The 20,322-nt window shown below is 48.7% G+C and overlaps 11 protein-coding genes across 11 annotated transcripts; 5 read left to right on the forward strand and 6 right to left on the reverse strand.

The window, feature by feature from the left end:
• Positions 1-235: 235 nt before the first annotated feature.
• DEU56DRAFT_920844 (methionine aminopeptidase) lies at positions 236-2,344 on the reverse strand (the record flags this gene model as incomplete). Its single annotated transcript, XM_041358499.1, has 14 exons — positions 236-547; positions 601-704; positions 769-786; positions 838-976; positions 1,027-1,174; positions 1,229-1,249; positions 1,298-1,371; positions 1,422-1,573; positions 1,622-1,710; positions 1,788-1,913; positions 1,964-2,027; positions 2,095-2,096; positions 2,156-2,208; positions 2,265-2,344. Coding segments are annotated over 14 exons (1,122 nt in total), but the record flags the coding sequence as incomplete, so codon positions are not given.
• Positions 2,345-3,088: 744 nt separating this feature from the next.
• Positions 3,089-4,287, reverse strand: DEU56DRAFT_3220 (uncharacterized protein). The gene is made up of 3 exons (XM_041345656.1): positions 4,035-4,287; positions 3,171-3,970; positions 3,089-3,115 (listed from the first exon to the last, which is right to left on the reverse strand). The coding sequence occupies exons 1-2, from the start codon at positions 4,040-4,042 to the stop codon at positions 3,322-3,324; spliced, it is 657 nt and encodes a 218-aa protein (XP_041215521.1). The 5' UTR covers positions 4,043-4,287; the 3' UTR covers positions 3,089-3,115; positions 3,171-3,321.
• A 940-nt stretch (positions 4,288-5,227) lies between these two features.
• On the forward strand, positions 5,228-7,057 carry DEU56DRAFT_920852 (uncharacterized protein; the record flags this gene model as incomplete). Its single annotated transcript, XM_041358500.1, has 8 exons — positions 5,228-5,332; positions 5,384-5,452; positions 5,484-5,633; positions 5,682-5,801; positions 5,854-5,960; positions 6,022-6,238; positions 6,324-6,505; positions 6,554-7,057. 8 exons carry the CDS (start codon positions 5,228-5,230, stop codon positions 6,642-6,644), a joined length of 1,041 nt encoding a protein of 346 aa, XP_041215522.1. The 3' UTR covers positions 6,645-7,057.
• A 577-nt stretch (positions 7,058-7,634) lies between these two features.
• DEU56DRAFT_721996 (uncharacterized protein) lies at positions 7,635-8,159 on the forward strand (the record flags this gene model as incomplete). Its single annotated transcript, XM_041347712.1, has 6 exons — positions 7,635-7,651; positions 7,711-7,753; positions 7,801-7,812; positions 7,863-7,951; positions 8,024-8,046; positions 8,104-8,159. The coding sequence occupies 6 exons, from the start codon at positions 7,635-7,637 to the stop codon at positions 8,157-8,159; spliced, it is 240 nt and encodes a 79-aa protein (XP_041215523.1).
• Positions 8,160-9,324: 1,165 nt separating this feature from the next.
• Positions 9,325-10,715, forward strand: DEU56DRAFT_867171 (cyclin-like protein; the record flags this gene model as incomplete). The annotated part of the gene is made up of 7 exons (XM_041355409.1): positions 9,325-9,467; positions 9,521-9,602; positions 9,653-9,784; positions 9,833-10,002; positions 10,060-10,298; positions 10,355-10,431; positions 10,482-10,715. The coding sequence occupies 7 exons, from the start codon at positions 9,325-9,327 to the stop codon at positions 10,713-10,715; spliced, it is 1,077 nt and encodes a 358-aa protein (XP_041215524.1).
• A 354-nt stretch (positions 10,716-11,069) lies between these two features.
• DEU56DRAFT_721847 (uncharacterized protein) lies at positions 11,070-12,328 on the reverse strand (the record flags this gene model as incomplete). The annotated part of the gene is made up of 5 exons (XM_041347707.1): positions 11,070-11,329; positions 11,384-11,468; positions 11,521-11,908; positions 11,957-12,095; positions 12,145-12,328. The coding sequence occupies 5 exons, from the start codon at positions 12,326-12,328 to the stop codon at positions 11,070-11,072; spliced, it is 1,056 nt and encodes a 351-aa protein (XP_041215525.1).
• A 466-nt stretch (positions 12,329-12,794) lies between these two features.
• DEU56DRAFT_722331 (uncharacterized protein) lies at positions 12,795-13,101 on the reverse strand (the record flags this gene model as incomplete). Its single annotated transcript, XM_041347723.1, has 2 exons — positions 12,795-12,937; positions 12,987-13,101. Coding segments are annotated over 2 exons (258 nt in total), but the record flags the coding sequence as incomplete, so codon positions are not given.
• Positions 13,102-14,105: 1,004 nt separating this feature from the next.
• DEU56DRAFT_905750 (uncharacterized protein) lies at positions 14,106-14,640 on the reverse strand (the record flags this gene model as incomplete). The annotated part of the gene is made up of 3 exons (XM_041356753.1): positions 14,106-14,159; positions 14,213-14,388; positions 14,442-14,640. 3 exons carry the CDS (start codon positions 14,638-14,640, stop codon positions 14,106-14,108), a joined length of 429 nt encoding a protein of 142 aa, XP_041215527.1.
• Positions 14,641-14,810: 170 nt separating this feature from the next.
• On the forward strand, positions 14,811-15,922 carry DEU56DRAFT_3500 (RWD-domain-containing protein). Its single transcript, XM_041345796.1, has 7 exons — positions 14,811-14,890; positions 14,941-14,974; positions 15,028-15,093; positions 15,148-15,278; positions 15,328-15,462; positions 15,510-15,684; positions 15,742-15,922. The coding sequence occupies exons 1-7, from the start codon at positions 14,858-14,860 to the stop codon at positions 15,900-15,902; spliced, it is 735 nt and encodes a 244-aa protein (XP_041215528.1). The 5' UTR covers positions 14,811-14,857; the 3' UTR covers positions 15,903-15,922.
• Positions 15,923-15,942: 20 nt separating this feature from the next.
• DEU56DRAFT_905752 (AB-hydrolase YheT) lies at positions 15,943-17,648 on the reverse strand (the record flags this gene model as incomplete). Its single annotated transcript, XM_041356754.1, has 8 exons — positions 15,943-16,573; positions 16,621-16,649; positions 16,705-16,910; positions 16,969-17,070; positions 17,128-17,210; positions 17,262-17,294; positions 17,348-17,416; positions 17,464-17,648. The coding sequence occupies 8 exons, from the start codon at positions 17,646-17,648 to the stop codon at positions 15,943-15,945; spliced, it is 1,338 nt and encodes a 445-aa protein (XP_041215529.1).
• A 551-nt stretch (positions 17,649-18,199) lies between these two features.
• On the forward strand, positions 18,200-20,310 carry DEU56DRAFT_762969 (uncharacterized protein). The gene is made up of 7 exons (XM_041350769.1): positions 18,200-18,349; positions 18,435-18,493; positions 18,551-18,944; positions 19,000-19,175; positions 19,226-19,877; positions 19,932-20,104; positions 20,160-20,310. The coding sequence occupies exons 1-6, from the start codon at positions 18,320-18,322 to the stop codon at positions 19,950-19,952; spliced, it is 1,332 nt and encodes a 443-aa protein (XP_041215530.1). The 5' UTR covers positions 18,200-18,319; the 3' UTR covers positions 19,953-20,104; positions 20,160-20,310.
• Positions 20,311-20,322: the final 12 nt, after the last annotated feature.

The raw sequence follows: 20,322 nt of genomic DNA on the forward strand, positions 1-20,322 counted from the left end.
TTCATTCGAGTACACTAACTGACGGGATGTACTTTGTGATCACATAAATTGGATTCCCTCGGGTCGAGCCACATTTCTCGACGAAAAGATACGGTTCAGTGTCATTGCCCGACATATGGAGAGCAAAAGAGGCGCTCAGTGGATTGACAAGAAGGGCGATCTTGTGGGTGGAGGTGGGAAAGTAAGGGATGGGAGGGGATGGCGAAACCACAAACGTGTTCCCAACCCTTTCCTCTATTACCAAGGGTCAATGTCAGCGGGTGTATTTGCTGAAAGACGAAACGATATTTTTGCATAAGGGGAAACGAGGAAAGATAAGGGTACACATGTCACATCCATAAATGTCCGAATTCATTCAGTCGATCTCGAGATGCTTCGATGTGCCTTGCCGCTGAGGGGAATATTTTGGAGCGGAGAGTGGAAGAATACTGACCAAAACATGTAAGTGTATCTATCCCTGAATGTGCGCTTGGCAAAGATAATGACATGTTCTTGCTACAGATCCGTGCTCCCCGCAGTCAAAACTTCTACACCAGTCTCTGTGATACTGAAACATTGATGAGTTTCGTTTCAAAAAGGGTAACTTCAAATAGCGCTCACAGTAAAGTTTCCTCAAACTGGGCGCTGCGTTTCCCATCTACTGTGGTAGCAGTCCAATTATCGGGCCAGTGGTGTGTGTCCCAATTGAAACCCAAGTTAATCATCTAATAGCAACCGTGCATGAGGCTCGGCTCCGGGGAGCAAATCAGTGAACATGAGGCAACTTACCGGCTCTATTGTAAAGCACTAGAGTCGATGAGGTTAGTAGTCCAGAAAATTTGACGCTAGCTTCCTTACCATTCCAGGTTTCATGGTTCCAACCGCTTTATTCTTTGCGTAGTGTGGAATGTTCGGGGCGGTATGGAACAAGTCGTTAATGCCGTGACCTGTGTACGTCCGTACGACAGCACATCCGTTTGCGCGTGCAATTGGCTCGCTAGGACCAACGTAAACATAAGCCAACGGGACCGAAAGAAAAATACTGACATAACTTTGCCGATGTCACGGAACAATGCACCCGGTTTGCATATCTTGATTGCCTCATCAAGACATTGTCGAGTGGTTTGAATCAATTTCTTGGAGTCTTCGTCTATTTCACCGACGGGGTATGTGGCATTCACGTCGCTATGAAAGCCTGACCTTTGTCTTCAAACATGGGATAAAACGAAAACGAAACGTTTCCACATACCATCGTAGTATAAAGATATATCTATGTCAACGTCAGAAAATACTCAATAAATGACGTGGTACAACACACCGAGATTTATGATGTCACCCTCTTGTAACTTCCTGCGATCGGGGATGCCATGACATATGGTTTCATTGACAGACCTGATGCGACATCAATAACAAATCAAATGACAAGCTTGAGACAATCTTACGTGCAGACAGATTTCGGGAAATTGCGATAGTTCAACGGCGACGGGTATGCGTCACGCTCGATTGTGGCTTGGTGAACAACAGCGTCAATTTCATCAGTGGTCACACCTGGCCGCACCATTGCTGCTGCAATGTCCAGCACTTCTCGACCGAGCTTGAGAAAAATGAGTCTAATGTCTGGTTCATTATAATCGAAGCCTACCCTGCACGCAGTTTTCATCTTTTTGATTTCCTCCGCACTCAATAAACGAGGAGGCTGACCCGCTCGCTTCATCTCTGTGGTCGGTACTCCTGTAGGAAGGAGTGGAAATTAGTCATTGACATGTTCAAAATGCGTACTAGGCTGTTGAGAAGGCGCGAGATCCTACCATCTTCATCAGTTGCGTAGTCAGGGCGCGGGATATGTGCCGGAACTTCGCGTTTCGGAGAGAGGGGGTATACGGGTCTTAGAGTGCCTGTGTAATCGAAGTTCACGAAAGGATGGAAAGTGCCGTCTGTATCACATCAGCTGACCCGCTACCGGCGAGTATCTCTATTAACTCACCTTGTGATGGATTAGCCGCAGTGGCCGGGGATCGCGCAAGATCATGGACGATTTTGTGGGTTTTCTAGTGGATGTGGAGAGAATGGATGTACATGAGGCGCAAGTAGTGCCTAAGTTTACATCGCACTTACCCCTGTCAAAAGTGTGACATTTTCAATGCTTCCACGCCGATTGATATCGTGATCTACTCACAGTTGCCTTTGAAACACTCCTGTCCGCAGAAAAAGGAACCACGGATGCCCAGCCTGGTGTGAGTCGGCTTCAGTGCTAACAGCAGGATGCAACATGGTATGTGACATACTTATTGCACGTGGGGCATTCTAGCCGTGATGGTGGGTTCCCGTGTGGACAATTAGGGCTCTGGCAAAGCACTGTGGCTGAACTCATCTTCCCTGTCAAGTAGAGGAATACGATGAAATTTCCAGAGCGACTACGCAGCTAGCAGGCCAAGTGACTTGAGGCGCACGTGACGCGGATTTCTCCGACGCGACGCGAGTTAACAGATCTTGATCAACCTCCGACAATTTTTTCAATCGCCAGCTAAGTTCTGTCATTCCATGTATGCATGCAATTATGCCGTGATATTCTTGAATTAGCATATCGTTCATCACAAGGACATGACTGTCTAAAGCACAGTCTGCCTCACGCACCCAACGTGCCTCTGACTGATCTCACCGTTAGTGCGACCCTTCAACGTGTTTTTTTTTGAAGGCGCTAAACATTTCAAGGTCTCCCCTATCACGCGGAGTCTGATTATGTCCGTCTACTCTGCGAGATTATCCACAAGTGCCGCACTTTCCAAGGTCGGATGACCTTCGGACACTAACCCAGTCTGGCGCGAGCGCAGTCCATATCGACCCGCCATGGAATAGGGGGACCACACAACACACATCGTGTCTCCACACTTGAGTCATCCTTGTCGCTTGCTGACAATACCATCGAGCCATGTTATCGGGGCTGGGTCAAGGGCAGTTCCACACTTTGGGTCTCGCGAAACTTTGATCAAGGTGGGTGAGCATTCGCGTTGTAACATTAAGCAGACAGTGGGTGATGCTAAGTATTCGATTGTAACGATATGATGGCGGGTATTAAATGTGATCGATGATAGGTATGTATAGAATGAATAAAGCGAATTAACGATATGCGAGTGGTCTATGTGGAGATATAAGTATTATGACAAATACGCGTAAGGAAAGCAGTATATCACAACAATGCGGCGCAGGGCAAAGGAACAAACTAGGTAGCGAAGCGGATCACAAGTGGGGAAATGAAAGGATGGCGCTTAGAAGAATACACGAAGGCGCTTGTTGCACGCGAGCCTTGGCCCCCAGGGTAAGGGCTTTTGTGCCACTCCACGATCAACGGCGCCGAGGTTCAAAGTCAACTTTGAATGACGTCGTTCTGTCATTGGCGGCCTTCCAGAGTTGTTTGAAATGGGCATGCCCAAAGATTTCAAGGAGGGCGGCTTGGTTGTTGGTTATCCACTGCACTGACGGGAGACCCCGAGTGGTGGTATAGGTGCCCTGTGGTAGTTGCTCCTCGTACACGAGGGTGACAACACCGGTGAGCAGGCATTGTATGAGATTCAGGATGTCGGTGATGGGTTGGACGATGAGTCGCTGGGTGGCAAATATGTCACTGTGGAACACCATTTGCCATTGAACGCGTCGCTCTGGAGAAAAAAAAGAGGATGCATGTGTGGGGAGCTGCAGTCGCAACTTGGGGCTCAAAGGGAGGCCACTGGGGGAGCGCCATGGAGAAGGCGCTTCTACGGTGAAAAGCATACGGGCATCGGCGGCCGCTTCCGCGTCCTGCCATCCGTGGTGCTGAATTAGTTGTGCTTTGAGTGACAGCAACCATTTATGAGCACGGGCATAGGTAGTGCCTAAAGCTTCCGCTGTGGTCAACGGGATGCTTGTACGGCGGGCCCAGCTGTCCATGTTGCGGACATCACTGGAAAAATGAACTTGAGCAGTCGATGATGTAGGAGTCTGCATGTTGGGGGTGCTGGGTAAATTGAGTTGAGTTCCATGAAACTGTGAACAAAATTTATAGGCGAAAAAAAACGTACCTGTCCATTGTAAGACAAGTCAAATTTGTTCGGGAAAAAGTGGCGCCTGCCCTTTACCAGGAGCGAGGTTGTGTTGATAAAGAGACAGCAAGGAAGATGCAGGGCAAGATATGCGACCTCGAGGAGTGAGATAGTGAAGCTGGCACAAGGGCAATAAAAGCATGGCGTTACCGGGCTTTTGAAGGGTGCGCTGGCGGGCGTGGGTCCCGCCACTATAATTGGCCCTTTGTAGCGATTGCGACCCGACATGTCCAGAGAACGAAACACGTTTATTCGTCTGCAGCTAACTCCTTTTCTGACACTAAATTCGGACATAATTATTTCAATTTATCTATAATTCTTTCCTAAATTGAAAGGTTCCATACGAAAATTGACACAGGGTTCAGTACAAAATTGACTTCGATAGTAGTCCACCTTGTTGCTTTGTCTTGGAAGACGGCGCTGAAATTGCGCTGATATATTGATTACGTTCTACGTTGGACCGTTCCTTCTTAAACGCTTTCCCCGACGTTATGTTCATCGAGCGAATCTTAACAGAACGTTAACCAGCGTAAACCACGTATTACGGGTCACGGATAGACTTGACAGATACCCATTGTGACCACATAGCAACGGAAACAAAATTGACATGGCAAAGCTAGAAGGACAAAGGCTACCTAAAGTTAGTGACAAAGAGTACTAAATGTGACGCCCAGCGTTCCCGCACTAGCGTGGCCGTAAATTGGGCTAAATGGTTTCGCGGGCGCGGGAGCCAAGTAATTTTCGATGTCACATTGTCAAACAGTCTTCCGCAGGGAGCCGCAGGGTCAGACCTAGGTATCGCAGCTGTCACTTTACTGCTTCGTTACGAGCATGTTCCCTTCAAATTGCTTCAATCTTCATGACTTGTGACAGGAACAGTTTTGGTGATAATAAAGCATATTGCATGGATGTTGCATGGATGTTGTACTATGGTGGTAAATGACCAGCTCAAGCTTTTGGTTGGTCTAAACCAAGTCTAAACATATAAAGTACAAGGTCGTACCCCCCGAATATTACTTGTAATTAGTCTCTTGAACAAGTCCAAGCGCCCATATGTCCTCAGTAGCACGTGATCTTAAGAGTCATGCGGCCCGCCTATCATCATCTCTGCAAGGAACGTTGAAGGAACACGCTAATACCTCCCCCAGTACCTTCAAATTACTCTCTTTGTCATGCCAGGCCTTGCAACCACGGAGGCAAATACATCGGCCTCTGCATCCTCTGAGGTTTCTTTCGATATCTGCGAAACGTACGCTTCATTCCTAAAGAATGAGGAGGTACCACTTTCTTCTATTGCCATTTCTTTGTAATGCTCATATCAAGACCAGCTATCGGCTCCCCTGGCCGCGATTTTAGCCCTTAGCAAGCTGATTGAGACATCCGATGGTATTATACCAGTTCCCTTCCTCCAGGGCCACGTTGACCCAGAAGACCATAGCCGGAACCATGCTTGAGCTGGTGAAAGCTCTGAATAATGGTGCAGAAGCTTTGAAGTTGTCAACTTCCAATCCGATCAGTTTGAACGCTGGGTGCGAATTATTCATCGCGTTTGTCACACTGCTCCCGCATGATTCCGCAGTTAGTACCGCCCGTCTATCTTCTTTCTCAAACTGACAATTACAAAAGAGCTTCTCCGATTTGAAACTAGAGCTTGTTAGACAAGGCCAAAAATATGCTGCTGAGGCTCTCACTTATCGCGATAAAATTGCAAACCTTGCGCTGGGGTTCATCAAAGATGATTCGGTGGTATGTTTTCCACGTGCTCCCTCGTTGTATGATCCCTCATGTCAACGGGAAGATCCTGACTCATTCCTATTCGAGAGTAGTGATGAAGACCTTACTCCGTGCCCATGAGAGAAAGAGAATATCGGTCTATGTGACGGAAGCACGGCCTCGCGGCTTAGGGTTCGCATTTATGCTCTGTACCTCTGGAATCTCCGAAGAAGGCTAATGTGATCGTTGAAAGCCTACGAACCTATGAAGAACTTACTGCCGCAGGTATACCCTGCACTGTGGTGCTAGATTCAGCGGCATCATATGTCATGGACAAGGTAGATTTTGTTCTAGTGGGATCAGAAGCTGTCGTAGAAAGCGGCGGCTTGATCAATGCCGTTGGCAGTAACCAAATCGCAATCATTGCGCAGGCCGCGAATATCCCTTTTTACGCTCTCGCTGAGAGGCAAGTCCATTATCGCGATGCACTTCTCCGGAACTCATGAATTTTAACTTTACAGTTACAAATTCCATCGTCTATTCCCGCTATCGCAGTATGACCTGCCAACGCACACATCCAATACTCTGTCTTTCCCTTTGTCCCCAGCAGGCAACGTTGCGTCCCCTCCGACCACGGGTGCGATCAAATCAGCACATGAAAAGGCCAGCAATTGCGACAATATACGACAGATGACGTCTGAACAAATTGCGTGCAACCCTGGAGTGGACTATACCAGGTGTGAGAATTGATAGTGTCATGACACGTTCTGATGGATGAATACTAGGCCGGACCTGATTACACTGGTATTCTCCGACGTTGGCAGTTTGACTCCTGAAGGGGTCAGCCAATATGTTGTGGGGATGTTTGCAGGATAACAAAATTGGCGATTTACCCCTCATCACCAAAACTTCGTCTTTATCCGGTGATGAGCACGATAGAGTTTACAATTAGCCTTTGTCACTTTCAAGATCAGTTGCAGATCACCATGCGTGTGGGCGGAGCCTTTCTGTGGTGCGAGGTTAATCAAGAGGATGGACGTCATATTCTTTTGGCGTTCAAACGCATTTGCGGCCGCCCTTGAGATGAAACATGCGTAACCCTGCGGGAGAGTACCCAGGCCAATACTTCGGGGCCATCAGTCTGATTCTGGATGATAAAGGTGAGTATTTTCGGGAATTATAATGTGACAGGTCGCGATATGAGCGCGAGACTGGTACAAAATATTCGAGAGCAGCTGCCGAAATTCTTCAGTGGAGTTCCGAAGACTGCCCAGCCCATTTTGAAAATATCAGGAAAAACGAAACCTCGCAACCCCCCAACGTCGTCGCATCGCATTACGACTCAAAAATACAATAAAGAATTCCAGTGCTTCCTGGGCGGTGGTTGGATTGATGTAAGATATTCGGGATGCCGTCCCGACAATGAGTGAGTGTACACATGACGCGGCTTGTTGTGTTCGATCCTCGAACTCGGCAAAAACACCCCTTCGCTAGATGAGGTTCGGCCGTCCCCGTTGTGGAGACTCATTTGGGTTTTTAGCTTTTTAGCAAGGCCATTCGCTAGATAAACGGAACCAATTTCTCTACTGGCTACCCCGATATGTATATTGCAGAACGACTGGTGGAGCCAAAATGGCTGTTCCGAGGAGCATCGGGTGGTTCTTCCGTGCCACAAGTTGACGCTGCACCTAGCTGGCTATAGATCTGTTCAAACGGTCCGATGCCTAATCAGTGACCCCCCGACAAGATCAGCACGATCTGTTTTCGAATATTCGCAAGAATTCCTGGTGCTTATAATGGGCAACCATTTGGTTCATTTGGTCCAACAACTCCAGTTCCCCCCTCTCCGTTGTCCAACTTTCCTCCATGTGTCACTGGCGAAGGTGGGTCATCCCCTGACCTATGAGTTTGTCGCTCACTCTGGTCCTTGTCTTGTATTCAGAGTTCGTAATACGTACAGCCAATGCGGCCATGTTTTCGACTTGGTGAGCATCTTCAGGTGGATGTTTTTGCTGCGACTGACACTATTCAGGCCGACGAAATGGTCAGCTACGCACCCGAACAATTGAAAACATACTACTCACACGCCTTTAGATCCGATGTGATGATCGTTATTGCAAATTTAGCTCATCTCATCCAACTAATTGCGTGCCACCTTCATGCACGACAACATGCTGGCAATAGTGAGTACCTCGTGGCGCTTGTAAGGAGGGGCCGCGAAGCTGACCAGAAATCCTTTGACCTTTGAAACGTAGTCGCCAGTTCCCCCAACAATTTAGTGAGACTTGAACGCTATGAGGGCATACTGGCTTGGACACTGACGACCATGTTGCAGACCGTTTCATTGACTCAGTTTGTCCTGGTTGTACACAGCAAGGCCAAGGCAGATAGGGTTTTACGTCGAGAGGCTGTAGAAGCTGTACTGTGGATACGACCAGAGAGGTGTTGGCAGTATGTATGTTGGTACCTTTGGGTGATGGTGATGAAGATGCATCGATGATCGGTGATTAGAATAGCGGTGCGGAGAGATCGATGGATATGACAATTCCTTTGCAATTTCCTGTATATTTTGCGAGATCTGCAGATATTTAGGATGAATATTATGTTGGGCATCTTGACAGGCTTGGTGTCTGCCATGGTATAAGATACGAAAGAACGAGATGTAATGTCGGGCAAGGCGACCAGGGGAAAATAGGTAGCAACAACCGCCTTTGTGTTGTAATTGTTTCGTAAGACCTGTCTCATGGAGGCGGTGAGGACAAGCGGAAGAATCCCCACTGTGAGGTTCTTCAGAGCGAAAACAATTGATGTCGTTTACTTTGGGTTGTGTAATGATGGTGGAGGAAATACTCAACATCCAATAAAGAGGAATCCGAAATCAGAAGGCGTGCGACAGGCACGTCACACATTGGACAGTACTTTGAGCACAGAGTGAAAGCTACAAATATTCGCTTCTAGTGAGTCAAGAATATTCGGGGCAAGGCAAGCAAGCGCGAAGGTAAGCGGAAATACGAAAACTGATCGTAAAGAAACAAGCAAGGATTCCTTGATTTCCAAGCTGCCAGCTGCCAGATCTTATGGGGGACTACTACTAGAGGGGATGTTCGGGCAAATTAAAGCAAGTATTGAAAGAAGACATGCACGAGGCCCACCTCGCTGCGTACGGTGAGGGAGATGATATCCGCGGCTGTAGCCGTCGGAAAGAACTCGTCTGGCCCCAGAATCCACTTTGCTGTAATTCTGATTGTCCCCGAACGCGGGATTTGTTAACCTGTGTCACGGAGACAGAATAAAATGAGAAGTGAGAATGTAACCGGGCTAGCTACCGAACTAAAATGTGAATGAACTCTTTTTTCTTTCTTGGGTGATCAGCGCGCACTAGCCTACTTCACGCGCAAGAAAAATCGTAAAGTTAACACAATGGCTCGAGGCAGCTAACGAAACAAGTAGGGGGGCCCCATCTTAAGAACTTGCACAGCTTTACGTGATATTTAGGCAATTGTGGCGTTGTCACTTCTTCAAGGTTTGCTTCCTTCCTCCCAGCTGGGGGACCATCATGCAATCCCAGTGGGTATTTCCGATATCAGCACTTCGTCTCACACCGAGTGTTGTCACTTCATCCTACACCGTCGCGAAGGAGTTGTATGATAGATCTAGGGGTGTCGAATTTTTGTTTCGTTTGGGTTCTTCCCTTGGACTGTTAGCCCTTTGTCAATTATCAGCTCTGAATCTTCTTTTCACGCGTCTTACAGGCCCACTTCCGCAATGTTCACAGCGGCAACCTGGTTTCATCGCTTTTTTATGAGATACTCCATGGAAGATTATCACAGACAGGTATTCTTATCTCGCAATTCCTTGATCATGCGTACAACGGCTCCTTCTAGGACGTTGCAGCTTCCTGCATATTCCTTGCAACAAAAACGGAAGAGTGTGGACGCAAGCTTCGCGACGTCGCAAGAGTCTGTCAGGCAAAGATTACAGGGAAAGATGTGTCCCTCATACACAGCGAGAGCCCAGCATGTAACACCTTTTTGTTGCTTAAACTGAGCTCACACTATCGCCAGGAAGTCGATCAACTACAAAACGTTATTCTTCTCACCGAAGAAGTCCTCCTCGAAGCACTATGCTTTGACTTTGCAGCTCCAAGCCCTCACGCAGAATTAATCGATCTTTTTGATGCCTACCAGGAAGACTCGAGAGTTCACGATTATGCATGGAGTATTGCTCATGATTCGTGAGTTAGTCGTCCCAGACTTCCAGAGGCGACTCGTTGTCTCAATGCACGTGTCAGTTATCGGACACCATTATGCGTCTTATTCCCTCCTCGCATCATTGCAAGTGCCTGCTACGTTCTGGCCCAGCGAGCTGTTGATGGTCCTCATTCGGCTTCTCTGGACGCCCGAATCTCCGCATCTCCACCTTCAGCATCCCTTCCAACACCTCCTTCTCATAAACCCGCTTCACCTGATGGTTCTCGCTTTGCAGTCGAATATTACGGGTTCACAGAAGAAGACATTGCCAAGGTCTCAGGTAGGTCGCTCGGAACTGGCCGCAATTAATAACTGAGAATTTCTGGTACGTCTTAGATGCTTTGAGCATACTGCTTGAATACTATTCGGTTCAAGACATGCAGAACGCGCCTCATGCGGGGCCTTTGATGATGGTTCGATGACCGACTGTCTTGACCCTGCAAGGTCTGAATAAGGTTCACAGATCCCCCCTCCCACAAGCTCTCTGCGCCCAAAACTTTACGAACCTTTCTCTCAGGTTCCACAGCTATTATCGCAATCGGTATCTGTCCCCCCCGCAGGCACCAGTGACAGGACACCAATTTCATCATACGGGGGTAATACGCCCGCCAAGACACCTTTGCACGTTGCGGAACAGCCGGAAAAGGCCATTCCAGAATCAGCAAAGAAAGTGATAGGCCGCTTAGATCTAAGCTAGAATAATTACAGTTCACGGCCTCGCAAAAGAATTTCTGGCGCAACGTTTACACGAAGTCTTTTTGTGGGAGACATACTTATCGGGAATTCTGGCTGATAGTGATTTGCTGTTCATCTATTTTTGGGATGCATTACATTGAATTACAATTACCAGATCTCTGAAAATCCTGTGGGGTGCCTTGGCTGTTTTTAAATGATCGGAGGTACTAGAGGATAGTATAGTTATCATGGTAGCTGGGCTGAGATGAAAACAGAAGCACTCGGCGCAAACCTCTTAAACTGGAAAAGATACAGCAAAAATTTGGTAGCTCCAACCTACAATAATAGTGAGCGTGCATACGCAGGCCTGCTTCAATCAAATAGAATCGAATGACGCGGATCTAGTCATCTCCGGCCCAGAGGGCAGATGTCGACTTATCAGTGGTCCAGCGGCGAGATCGGAGACTGAGGCCGTGAGATGATGACTAGGATAAGCTGGTTCGATGCGAACTTCTGGGACCACCCAACCTCCAGAGAATCCCATCGCTGAACAAAGCCAGAACAGCAGGAGTTGCAAAACAGATGGGTCGTGAGAGTCATGGCTATACACTGGAGAGACAAACGCTGCAGTCCACCCTGAATTCCGAGGCTCAGTGGAAAACGTTTGGTAGGTGACTAAATCTAGCTTACCGTTCGAGAATACTCCAAAGACCCAATGCGTGTAAGTGCTTACGACAAACCATGGACAGCTTCTAGTGATACAACAGTCCCATAGCTGGTGGCGTGAGTACGTAACTCATTAATAAGTAAGAGCGGCGGCGTCTTACCTTGTACCATAGCCTTTCATGAGGTGTGGTAGGCCGCTCATGAAGAAGCTCGGTCGACGGCGACGAGGATGATCCAAAGAACTGGTGACATAAGTCAGCAACGAATGCTTCGATATTGTTAGCCGCCCATACTGATTGGCGTTTGCAAAATAGCTCAAGATCGCAGACAGAGAGGACCCAAGGTGGCTGGATGAATATGCTCATGGCACTCCGACAATGCCGCTCGTCGTCGTGAGCCACTACCCGGGACCATGTTATACATTTGAAGATGGCATGATCCGGATCATCTGCATCAGAAGCAAAGGACCAGGCTTTTGTCTCAGGGTAGAGGAGATGCACAGCTCGTCGCACGGATTCCAGTGGAAGAAGATCTATCCACGTGAACAATCTTCAAGTACGGTTAGCTCATGGCAAGGAGTCGATTGATGGTTATTACCGTTTGAGGCTATCAGCCCGGGCGAGGCTGATAGACGGAACTTGATAGAAAGGTGGGCACGGCACCGTGAAGCGCTCACCCGTCTCTTTATCCTCGTCTTCCTCACCAAGCGAAACGCATGGAACAAATTCGTCTGTCCCTAGAATTATTTTTTAGACCTGGAAAAACCATAATATGAGGATTCGTACATTCTTGACAATACTCGTTGAAGAGGGCGAGCCGAAGTGGATGGATTGCTCTCAGTTTTCTGTATCGGCGGGGAAGAGCGTGTAAAGCGGCATCAACGCTGGGCTGAGATGAGCTCAAATTGATAGACACGAGGCGTGCTTCCTGTATGTAGAATCTCAGATTGTCGGGAGCTCTCCAAGCCATATGCGTTGAGTTTTAACTGTGAACCAGTCACAGAACACGGGACGAGCGGGGGGTCGGCTAAGGCCATGCTATTAGGTATTAAACTATATAGCTGGTGTGGAACTTCTCGCGTGAGTCTCCCATAGATGTTTGATGCATTGTTGTACCCCGCCAGACACTTGGGCCAAACACAGAACAAGGGAGTAGTCTGCAAACCAAGAACAAGGTCACTTGTGACGAGTTTGGCATGATTATCTTACACGTGGCATTATCGTGGGATCTGGTGTTATCATTATGGGGAGCTAGAGTCAGTCCACAGTGCACACCAAAGCATAGTTATCGAACAGGTCAGCAGAATACATTATCATCGCAAATTATCAACCTTCCCAGTAATTAATGAGTTAAATACGGGCTGCGTTGCCAGCGCCACCAGCATTAAAGCACTGGTCGTATGGTATATCTATGTCGGGGACTAAACTGTGACCCACTATCGCATCCCAGCTACTCGGACCATTGGCGTCACTTCATCTCTTGTCTTTAAGAGACAGTCACCACATTTTGAAGGACTTATGCGAATAGGGTTCTTCATAGGCAGGGCCATCAGCCGTATGCAGGCTTGCGACTTGCATGCTTTGAAGAAGTCAATGCATTGCAAAGGGAAAATAGTCGAGAGGCACACCTATGGGATGAGCATGTCTTGTACTGAAGAGACAATTTGGTCGCAGGCAGTCCTGGAACTTTGTCGACATGGCAATGAAGTGACTACATTCGGGGTGGTATCGACCATCAATGATCTATGGAAAGAAGTAGGTTAATCCGGGGACCGGGTCAACATCAAAGCACCGACGAACATTATGACACATCTCCGGCGCGGAATGTTGTTGGGAATGGGGTAAGAGCTTATTAGAGTCGCGGTAGAGGATTGTACTATTAACTTGACGTCTGGTCATCAGGTGCGGGCTTCTTATGTAGAGGAGATTTCGTACATCATCCTACGTCGCGTGGGCATCGCGTTCCTTCCTGCGGCAACATGCGTCGTGAAATCTAAGAGAGCATCGAGAGGCCGCTAGAAGGGTGTGAAATCTAGCAGGCTTTTTACCTTTCAAAGTGAGCGAGCCACCACTGGCCGTGGGGTCGCCGCGCTTTCCGATCACCCCCTACACGCATTCCACTGCATTTACTCCACGGAAGTCCCAATTCACAATAATGATGCGGTCACGCCACATACCTAGCCCCAGCAGCCGGCAGATTTGAATTGAACGGCACCGAACCGATCCGCTATGAAGTACGGAAAGGTGTGCAGTCGTGTCACGATCCAGGATATCAGCAAACACGGCACGACTTAATCGCTCGTCGTGGCAGCCATGAGGTCGAAAGGGGCGGCCTCGTGTCCAGCGACGGGATTACTCGGACAAGAATGCATCCCCGGCGAGTATTCCCCCCTAGATAGAGGGACTGGTGGTACTAGGAGGCTCGGCAGTTGGACCATCAGATTGATTATACCTGTTCTCATATTAGTTATATGCTTGATGGAGGAGTGGACAAAGCGAGGTCGAGATTCTAGACCAAGAAAACTAAGGGCGAGAAAAAGGCGAGAATTTGGTACTTCACAAATCGCCACGCACCGACCGTCGGCTTCGGCCTTGTTTCATGAAAGAAGAATCATTAAAATACCAAAAACAGTCTGGCCAGATATGTAATTTTGCACACCAGCGTCCCGCGGGGAACAAATTCACCAGAGAAATACGCGAAGATACCGGGGACACTGGTTGCAGGGATAAGAGGAGGTATTGAGGTCTTAGTAGGCTCCACGACGACGTATAGTGCTAACGAGTTGCACTTTCTTCCGCACCTACGCAAGCATGAGCGCAGCCCTGAAAGAGCAGGGCCAAAAAAAATGAATACCTCGTTGGCAAACATTCTTCTCCACCTTTCACTGCTCAAGCGTCTCCGCTTTACGCCCTTCTTTTCATGTCGTCTTTGCCGCGACACCTCCTGAATCACACGATTCCGTCTGAGACGCGTTTGCAACCTCCTAAAGGCTTCACCCAAGTCTCCTCCGTTCACAAGAACTCTTCTTCCTGGACAAGTCATAATCAGACGTAAGCACGATCTAGAGTGCTAGGGAACAAACCCGTGTACGGATCAGCTGGAGGGTTGAAAGTCGCACTCTGACTCCGTGCAGCCCATAATTCATCTACAGTCGGTGGGTGGGCTTTTTGAGCTGTTCCTGCCGTGCGTTCTATAGTGTCCTGGATAGCCTTTGACCACATGCGGTCCTGAATCTTGGTTTTGTCAAGCAGAGCAGGTGGGTGACGGACGTCGGAGAGCATTCGAAACGCCAACTTAGGTCTTTGAGAAAATACTCCTCTTGCAGTGCTGCTCAGTGCCGCAGATGTTATTCCTCGTAGCCAGGACATAGCCGCTGCAGAAGGTCGGGTCCAACAAAACGTTTGAAAGCTTGACACTTTTCGGACTCTCTTTCACCATGTTGTCCATATTTGGCCAAAACCTTATGATCGGTAATCGGATAATTTCCTGAACACAACGATGTCTGCAGAGATTCTTACGGAGGAGTTTGAGGTCTATTCCTCTTGTTGCAGAGCTTCATGTTGTGCTCAATGCATGTTTAGGTACTTGAATCCATATACCCTACAGAGCTGTCCAGTTCGTCCTTACCGATCTTGACCATAAATCAGTTCACTAAGACCCTTACCAAGTTGTTTCGGACAGGGAGATCCAGATCGATGTCGAGCCTGATGAAGCGATAGATGGCGACCACCCCTGTGAGATTTGTCGTCAAACCTCACCATTACATAGTCCTGAAACACCGTGAATAGTCAAACTACAGCTATCCGTCCATTACCCCGATGCATACCCTGACTGTCTGCCTCACCTGACGTTGGTAGCGATCGAGGGCGAACTCGAGGACACTGAACATGAGACTTTGCTGGAGAGTCTTACGGAAGTTGTGGGTGACGTCTTTAGGATGCTATGACGCGTCTCATGGCGATCAATAGGGCGAAGAGAATGTCGGCATGGCCATGACGTTCACCCTTGTCTCCCATCTTAGAGAGCAGATGGCGTCACTCGTTCGTAAAAGGGCAGATCAACTCATGGCTGAGGAAACAGAGAAGGAACGCCTGGCAATTGAGGTAAAGTCGGGTGTGCTATTTGGAGAACAAGGAGTTCACATTACCAGGCGGAAGAAGCAAGGACTCGCGGAACCCCAGTTACAGTGGAGTCGTTTAAGGGATGGAAGATAAAATTTGACCGCGAGATGGCACAAAGGAAGGCGAAAGACGAAGAGGAAAAGCTACGCGCACTCTCGCCGAGAGACAGGGAAGAATGGAAACGTGCAACAACTCGACCCACCGGTAATTCCGAGGTCTAGTGTGTTTTGACGACGCCTTTCTAATCTAATTCTTGGTCAGGTCGCCAATTATTTGAGCGCAACAAGAACTTGGAGCACGACGATGACAGCTTCGTGGAAGAAGGCACTGTGTCTGTTGACATTAGCCAGTATGACAGGAGCCAGCTGCGCGCACATGAAGATGACGATGACGATGGAGTGCATTTTAGCGATAGTGATTAGAATAAAATATGAAATCTGACAGTATATCTGCTTTCTCAGATTACAACCCGGCCAGCAACCCGGCCTCTCCCTCTGTACCCACAATGATATCGCTTCCGTCTAGCTCTTTGCACCCTAGCCTGTCAATGCCAACCTCTTTGAGAAAGCCGCCCTCCTCATGCAATGGTCGCCAATGTGGAGGCGAACGAACAAGGTCTTCTCCTGTCGCACGAAGCCATTCAAACACCGGGCGCTTGATCCATCGCCTGACTTGTCCCCACCTCTCGTCTGGTTCAAACCATCCAAGATGCCCACCGCAGGGTGTCAGGGCCATAATTACCCAACCATTACCTTCCGCATCCATTGGCACATCCTGAACCACAGGATCATCTGCAGCGTTGATGGCTAGGAGTGGGATTTTGATCTTGTTAAGCACCTTGTGGCTGGATGAATATTCATAATAATCGTTTGCTGACGCGAAGGGCCAGGGTGGCGAAGAACCACCACCGATTCTTGTGAAGTGCTCGTCAAACATGTTGATCGTGGGTTTAGTGAGGCCGATAGTCACAGCGGCAGCTTTAGCGACATCATGATCGGAGTCAAATGTGCCAACGTGCCGCTTCAGAAGATTAACCAAATTTCGGCCCATGCCTTGGGAGTAAACATGACGTCCTATATACGTGGCCAAGAGCCTGGCCGGCATCAAGAAACGGATCCGTAAGAAGGATATTGGACTTACTTGGAGGAATTCGCCGCTAAATTCCAAGGCTTCCTTGATAAATGAAATTGTCACCGTTGAAGCCTAAACTCGCGAAGCACGTACACATCCGAGAACACACGCCGATTTCAAACGGCTATGTTCTCCTTCTTCGGCGACATATCGTGTCATAACATTCGCTCCTAAGGAGAAGGATAGTCCCAATAAAGGTGCTTTCGGGTATCGGTGAGATATGTAGAATAAAGCTTGGCGAAGATCATCTGTATGGCCAGCGGAATAGAGCTGTGGGCTCGTAACCGGAACGCCTGCGCCTGTGGGACAGTCAGCATCTATGACAATGTTTGTGGGGCCATTCAGAATGGGACTAACATCCGCGGAAATTAACCACGACTGCACGATACCCAAGTCCGCCCTGGTGGACCGGCATGCACGCGGGAGAGAGAATGGCTCTCACGTACGATTCATATGAACCTTGAGAAGGTTCACATGATTAGATTATGGCAGTTTATCTCGTAGAAGTCTTCATACCCCCTGTAAGCCCATGCAGGACGACGATGATTGGAGTGTCGGGCGGTAAATGGGTGTCATCCACTGGTGTGAAGTCCAAACCCCTAGTTGATATGAAGTACATGATCGAAACCAGACGCCGGAAATGATCTTACACGGTTCCGCCATCGAGCAGGCGGAGAAAGGTCCTAAGTTATCGCGTCAGCGTCCATGGTCAAACGTTCATATGAATATTCATCACCGTTTATACACCACCTTATCTCTCTCTGAAAAATCTCCGAGGACGCAATAAAGAGTCTGCATATGGCCGCTGACTTCGCATGAACAACCTGTAAACTCAATAATATTTTGGCGTACTTGGGCAACCACCATGCGGGACGGAACTCCGAATAGAGTGAGGGGCATCGTCGCTCCACGAAATCACGTAGAAAAACGCTGGTTGTGGTCGAATGTTGTTCTGTTGTGGTTACCAGAGCAGATTCTTCGTGATATCGTACCTCCGTGGGATAGCGTGCACTCCACCAGTTGAAATATGAACTCATAATAGATTGCAAGAGAATACGAGATTATATGATGATGCAGTAGTTGAGCAGAGCGAGCGTTGCTTGCAGCAACTTCCAGGAAGACAGACAAGAGCAAGACTAGACAAGCCAAAAATTTGCGCTGACGAGTAGGTTCCGTAACTCGAGGCGATGAAACCGGAACCAGTCGATTGTGAGAAGCCGGCGCCTTTACAACATGAGACGCGTTCTGTCCTCGTGCAGAGAAATCAACACGCGCGCTAGATTGTATTGGACATAAGTTTGATATGATTGCGATATCGATGATGATTTCCCGACAGGATGAATGCAAGCTGAACCAGCAAAAAAACTAGATCTTTAGGCGCGTTAGCCACGTACTAGTAGCAAGCTCACGGATATGATGGTTGATCTAGCTCGTTCATGCATCAGACAGGGAATATTCAACGATAATACGGAGCTCGAGATCCTCCTGTCGTGGATAACATTGGAGATCGGATGCCCATCTACGGTGAGGTGCAACGGAAGCATCGAAGAAGCTGAGCTTCGGAGGAGTCACGCGCCCCGTCACACCCTGGACCACCAGTATCACACTATAAAGTTTGCTTCTTCCCCTTCTTCCTATTATTCTGCACCTACTCTCAACCGTCACGACACACCTTTCTCTTGCTGATAGGTAGTATCGAACAAATATTATGTCGCTCTACAAGACAATGCGCTGTCGCGTACGTACCTCTCCCAAGTTCTATCTTGATCGATCTTCCGCTGACGCGTTAGACGCGTCCGCTGGGTTGCCCGCCGTGTTCATAGTATTTTGACGAGCATGGTAAGGGCGTAAAACCATTCTGCAACCAAGGGAGCCGTTGTCGGTACGTGTCATGCTCTCCTATCTCACCATCGACGCGTCCTAAATTGGCGATCTGCAGGTTTATTCATCCATCTGATCTTCAATGGGACAAAGGCCGCGTCAACCCCGAAAAGTCTTCCTATAATGATACCAAATGTGAAAAATCCAAGGCCAAACCGAAACACAAGCCAAAAGCGTCGTCGACAAGTCCATTACCACGAGGCCCGCGTTCATCGCCGCTCGTGCCCCAGTCCGACTTGTTCAGGCGAAATCATGGCGAGCTCGATAGAGAGCGCGGCCGCGACCATGAAGTAAAACCTATTCAACGTGATCGCCGCGACAGGGACTTCGAATCTTGGGAACGCTACGTGCGTGAGCGCGATCGCTCCAGGGATGTCCGCCGGTCTTCCCGGGAGCGGGCTGACGAAGAGAGGGGATCATATCCTTCAAAGCGCTCTAAGAAAACTGAGGGGGTCAGTATTCCACCTCGACTCTACGGACGACAAGATCTAATCTGACGCATATCAGCATGTAATCCGGTCCTCAGTTATGGACTCGGGTGACAATCCCGAGAGCGGCAGTCGCCACGGAAAAGACCGTCCAGATGCGTCGCAGGTGACACCAGGAAATCTGTCTTTTCAATCGAGAGATGACAAAAAGAGGTCCATAGAAGCCGTTGGCGAGTTCTCTAGTCGTCTTGCAAAGTAAGATATCCTCTGTAATTCATGCATATGGGAAGATTAAGAAGCAACAGGTTGTGCAGCCAGCTGGTTCAAGATTCATGTCAGCTTGACAAGGAAGAAGGCAAATTGAAGGCGTTTACGGAGTTGTCGACCGAGCTTTCTAAAGCTGCGCCGTCGACTGCGATGGCGGTGACCCCTGCCTTGGCAGCTGTCATAACGAGTCACGCGAAATCCAAAGAGCGCGTGGCAGCGCGCGTTAGAGAACTGGATTCCCTGTGGGAGAGCATGCTCTCAAATGTTGTGACGACCATCGTCAAAACGATAGATATCAACTTGGAGCGCGCCATCGCATTGTTGCGTGAGGAAACGGATGCGGCTCTGCAGTCATATGTTCGATCTTACAGCCCACTCTTGCTCAAACGGAAGGTACAGGACCAATCCTGGGTGGAGATAGGCGAGCCATTGGAGTTGAAGGATACTTCAGTTGGTGACGATGGAGATAATGGAGCAGCAGCCGCTGAACATGGGCACAAGGCATTGTCGCGATCGCCAGATTTGAAACGTCGTCGGGTGGAATCATCCGCGCCGACAGCGGTTCCTGTAAAGGAGGAAACTGTTGACTATAGAGGTTTGCTGGAGACGATGAAGTCGTCCTTGGCTATGCAAACGCGAACCCTAGAACTGCTTGCCAAGGAAAAACAACTGGTAGGTGGAGTCATCGGTCTGGACAGGGAATATTAATACGGCCGTAGCTGAAGCGAATTCAGGATGGCTCACATGAGGCAGATTATCGCATGACATCAATCACATCCGCCCGCCGAGATTCTTCTGCTGAACGGACCACCGCGATGGAGGTGGAGGCACCACCTTGACGAAAACCCTTAATCCAAACAAAGCATTCCCATCATACGTGTAATACAAGACACCCATTTGCATTCTCTCGCATAGATCTGTGGATTGTAAGTCCAGCATGCAGCATCGTTTCGTGATCTCGCCTGTAGCAACGTTTTAGTGGCGTGGCCCAATGTACCCCTCGACTTGGCAGTTGTAACCTTAGAAATTGAAGGCACCGTATCATGAACCACATGTTTTTTAGATGAAAAACGCCTTTGAGTGCAACCTTTGAAAGTGATTGTGATGGGAGATGCGAAGTTGCGAAAGTCACGTG

This window comes from Suillus clintonianus, assembly GCF_016758775.1.
Source record: "Suillus clintonianus strain FC179 chromosome Unknown DEU56scaffold_1, whole genome shotgun sequence".
Classification (NCBI taxonomy): Eukaryota; Fungi; Basidiomycota; class Agaricomycetes; order Boletales; family Suillaceae; genus Suillus; species Suillus clintonianus.